Consider the following 3,461-nt stretch of genomic DNA (forward strand, 5'->3'; position numbering starts at 1 on the left):
GTTATCAGATAGAACGTTTTATTCTATAGGCAAATACAGTTTACATTTGAATAAAAATCATTAAGATGAATTGGTAAATTGAAACAAGTATGTGGCAAACTGTGATCATTTAGGTTTTAGTGAAAAGAGAAAAGAAAAGAAGGAAAATTGGCTTCAGAGGATTTTCTGAAGTTCACCTCCGACTTCACTCAACGTGGCGATCTGGCCCTGAGGAGAGATTCTCTCTGGCAGTGAGAAAAAGCCATCTGCTGCTGCTTAACCCTCCCATTAAAAAAACAGCACACAAGGAAGAGAAAGCAGTGTGAACGTGGGAGCGGGTTTGTGTGTGTGTGTGTGTGTGGGAGAGGAAGGAGACGGCTGACAACATAACTACCACTGAAATCAGGACATATGAGTTTAACTTATTTGACTCCAATTCATAATGGGGGGAAACAATCATTTTCCACGGGAAATTACTCCAGCACATCCTGAACCAGATCTTCTAACATGGCAGCTTCTGCTCATGTAACCCGACAGCAGCAGCATCTTGTTGTATCTATTCTGTCCCCACCTGGCATTTAAAGACCTTGAAACAGCAGCCCTTCCAGTTAATGATTGGCCACTGTGGGGAAAGTGTGCACTCACACTGTTGACTCTTATCGCTGCTGACCACAAAGCTGCCGGAGCAGTATCTCCTGGGCTGACATTAATGGAGAGGACACTGCTTGGTTTAAAGAGACAGGTCAATTTGTTGTTTTGTCTGCAGTGGGAGATACAGCACACAGAGGTGCTGTTCACACAAATGGGCCTTTAATTGAGAGAAGGTTTTACAGTTTGCATCTGCCTGTTTGCAGACTGAATTTAAAGAACAGAATATTTAATTGGAATATGTGTTTTCTTTTATAACTGCTTGCTTGTCTTACCAGGAGCCTTCTCCATAGGAAATGTAAAACACAAGTTCTTCATATATATGCGAGATACTTTGGTGGTTTTGTGCCAGCGCAACCCACCGGTTATTCAGCATCTCCTCTCCTCTCTTGTCTGTTTATCATAAGACTCACATTGTCTTCCCAAAGAGACCAGCCTCTGTACAGGCACGTCAGCAGCCAGGGCCGAGTCCCACCAGCTGTACTCTGGAGACAGCACACAGGTGGGCCTGTGGTCGATCAGGTAGCGGTTCAGGTAGCTCTCCTCGAGGCCCCTCGCCACCACCCCATTTGCCTGGTCTTGGAAAATGAGCATGGAACAGGCGCGGGACATTCTGTACATCTCAGACACCGACCCACCGTACAGTTCCGAGGTGTAGTAGTAGTCCCCTTCGTCCTCATCCACACAAGCAGATGAGTCCTCTTCGATCTCGTAAGGAAATGTATTTCGAGGCATCCCATAGAGCTCTGGGTGCAATGTGGCCACCAGGTCTCCGAGGATCTCCATCCCCACTGGGGCCACAAACTCCTGGTCAATGTCAGCGCAGAAGATGTATTCAACCTCGCTGCCGATTTCGTCTCTGATGGCGTCGGAGACCAGCGCCATGCGACGATAGGCCAGCCTTTCCCACCCGGGCAGCTCTGCGACGGGTAACACCTTCAGCTGTCGGTCAGGCCCCAACTTGACAGGGGGATCCAGAGAGTGGGGGCTGTCTGTGAGGATGTAGTAGGTGACCATCTGACCAGGGAGGAAGTGGGTTTCAGCTGAGGAGAGGAAACGTGGAATGAAGTGGCTGTACGTTCCCACCATCAGGACCAGCAGACCTGTGCGGATTTCACCTTGTGCCAGTTTAGCTCTGCGCCAGGCGGAGTTGCGGGTGTCCCCCCACACTAGAGGAGCGCCCCATGGTGTCTCCTCTGGAGTTTGTGGCACCGCTGCTTTGACGACCATCATGTCTGTTATAACGCCTCCTCTGTCCATTCCCATGGCATTAAAGATAGGATGAGACGGCTTCACAGCAGCAGCTGCCTTACGTCCATGGAGAAAATCTGAGGAAGAAAAACGATTGAATGAAAAATGATTTATCTTCTTTTTATTTCAAAATAAAACTACAGTGTTTTCCCTTCGGGAAAAATACTTTAAAGATACCTTTAACAACTGGACTTATTTAAACTACCTTTTAACTTTCAACATTTGTCTGTGTTTTGATTATTTAGAGAAAATATTAAATATATGTTAAGTGTTACAATTAAAAATCATGCAAATATAGAACTTTCTGGACTGCTTAACATGCAGCTCAAACAACAAGTTTGTTTTTATCTCCACTAAATGTGCCTTCACGGTCCTGGCACAAAGTGTTAGAGTAGAAAAAAGCCTTCTGTACACTTACATATGATAAGAGACAGGAGAAAACAGTACAGGACCAGTTGTATTCTGGTCACTCTGACCGCTCCTGTGTGAAGGACAAACACACACACACACACACGTACACACACACACAAATGAAAATGTAATGACAGTAGCAGCAAGTCCAACTGTAGCCTTACTCTTCCAGAAAGCACGTGTTACTTGCATGTGTCTCTATAGACCCTGATAAAGGTAAAAAAAAAGCATAGACTGAATATACAAAATATGCTGCTAAAGAAATATAAACCTGGGATTGTACAAATAATGTCATCTCTGAACCATAGGCAGTTATGCTTTAAATATAGCCCATGTGATGAGATAATCATATAGTGTAAGGTCCTGTTCTCTATTTTGAGGAAGTTTAATAAAAGGACAAATAAACATGTGATAGCTCAAATAAACAAGGAGCTGCGCCTGCAGTATACAACATAATTAAACCATGTCATCTAAACGTGCAGGCAGGAACAGCAGGACGCAGACCGGCCTGATTGATGGGTGTTTTATGAAGAGAGATTGGTGTTGAACCAAAACTGACCCATAATTGCACAAGACAAACCCAGAGCAGAAGCACAGCTGAGTGAATAATTCTCGACACGTGTTCCGGTGACGTGCACGCTCTTTGCACAAGAGCTCTTGAAAGAATCATGGGCTTTATTTTGCCTCCTTGAACATATTTTGAGGCTCTGTTTGCTTGTGGAGGATCACTGAAAGATTTAAAACTCTTTGGTATTTGCACGTCTTCTTTCCTGCTGGCTCAGTGCGACTCTCGTCGTCTTAAAAGCAAGCCGAGCTCCCACCAAGTAGTCGCAAAGCAGTGATAAGTGAGGGGAAAACAAACCATATGGCACACGCAAAAGAGGAGGAGCGATGGCTGATGGTATACTGACCTGTGGGCGTCTTGCAGAAGGGAAACAACGCCATACTGTGACCTGCTGATGGATAAGCACACAAACCTTAGTTTGAGGCTGCATCCCCAAATAAAAATGAATCTCTGCCCCTCTCTCCCTGTTTCTCTCACGCTCATGCTCTCTCTTCCTTGAAATGTGCTGTTTAACTCGCTGTGTTTCGCCAGTGAATCGTTTCTTACCTTGCCCCTCTTTCTCTCTCTTCGTGTTGCTTTAACAATATTTTCCTCTCACTTTTCTTCA

At 45.1% G+C, this 3,461-nt stretch overlaps 1 protein-coding gene across 1 annotated transcript; it reads right to left on the minus strand.

Moving 5' to 3' along the window:
• Positions 1–478: 478 nt before the first annotated feature.
• LOC133000568 (globoside alpha-1,3-N-acetylgalactosaminyltransferase 1-like) lies at positions 479–3,461 on the minus strand. Its single transcript, XM_061070513.1, has 4 exons — positions 3,401–3,461; positions 3,201–3,245; positions 2,297–2,359; positions 479–1,955 (listed from the first exon to the last, which is right to left on the minus strand). Exons 2-4 carry the CDS (start codon positions 3,232–3,234, stop codon positions 997–999), a joined length of 1,056 nt encoding a protein of 351 aa, XP_060926496.1. The 5' UTR covers positions 3,235–3,245; positions 3,401–3,461; the 3' UTR covers positions 479–996.

This window comes from Limanda limanda, chromosome 4 (genome assembly GCF_963576545.1).
Source record: "Limanda limanda chromosome 4, fLimLim1.1, whole genome shotgun sequence".
Lineage (NCBI taxonomy): Eukaryota > Metazoa > Chordata > Actinopteri > Pleuronectiformes > Pleuronectidae > Limanda > Limanda limanda.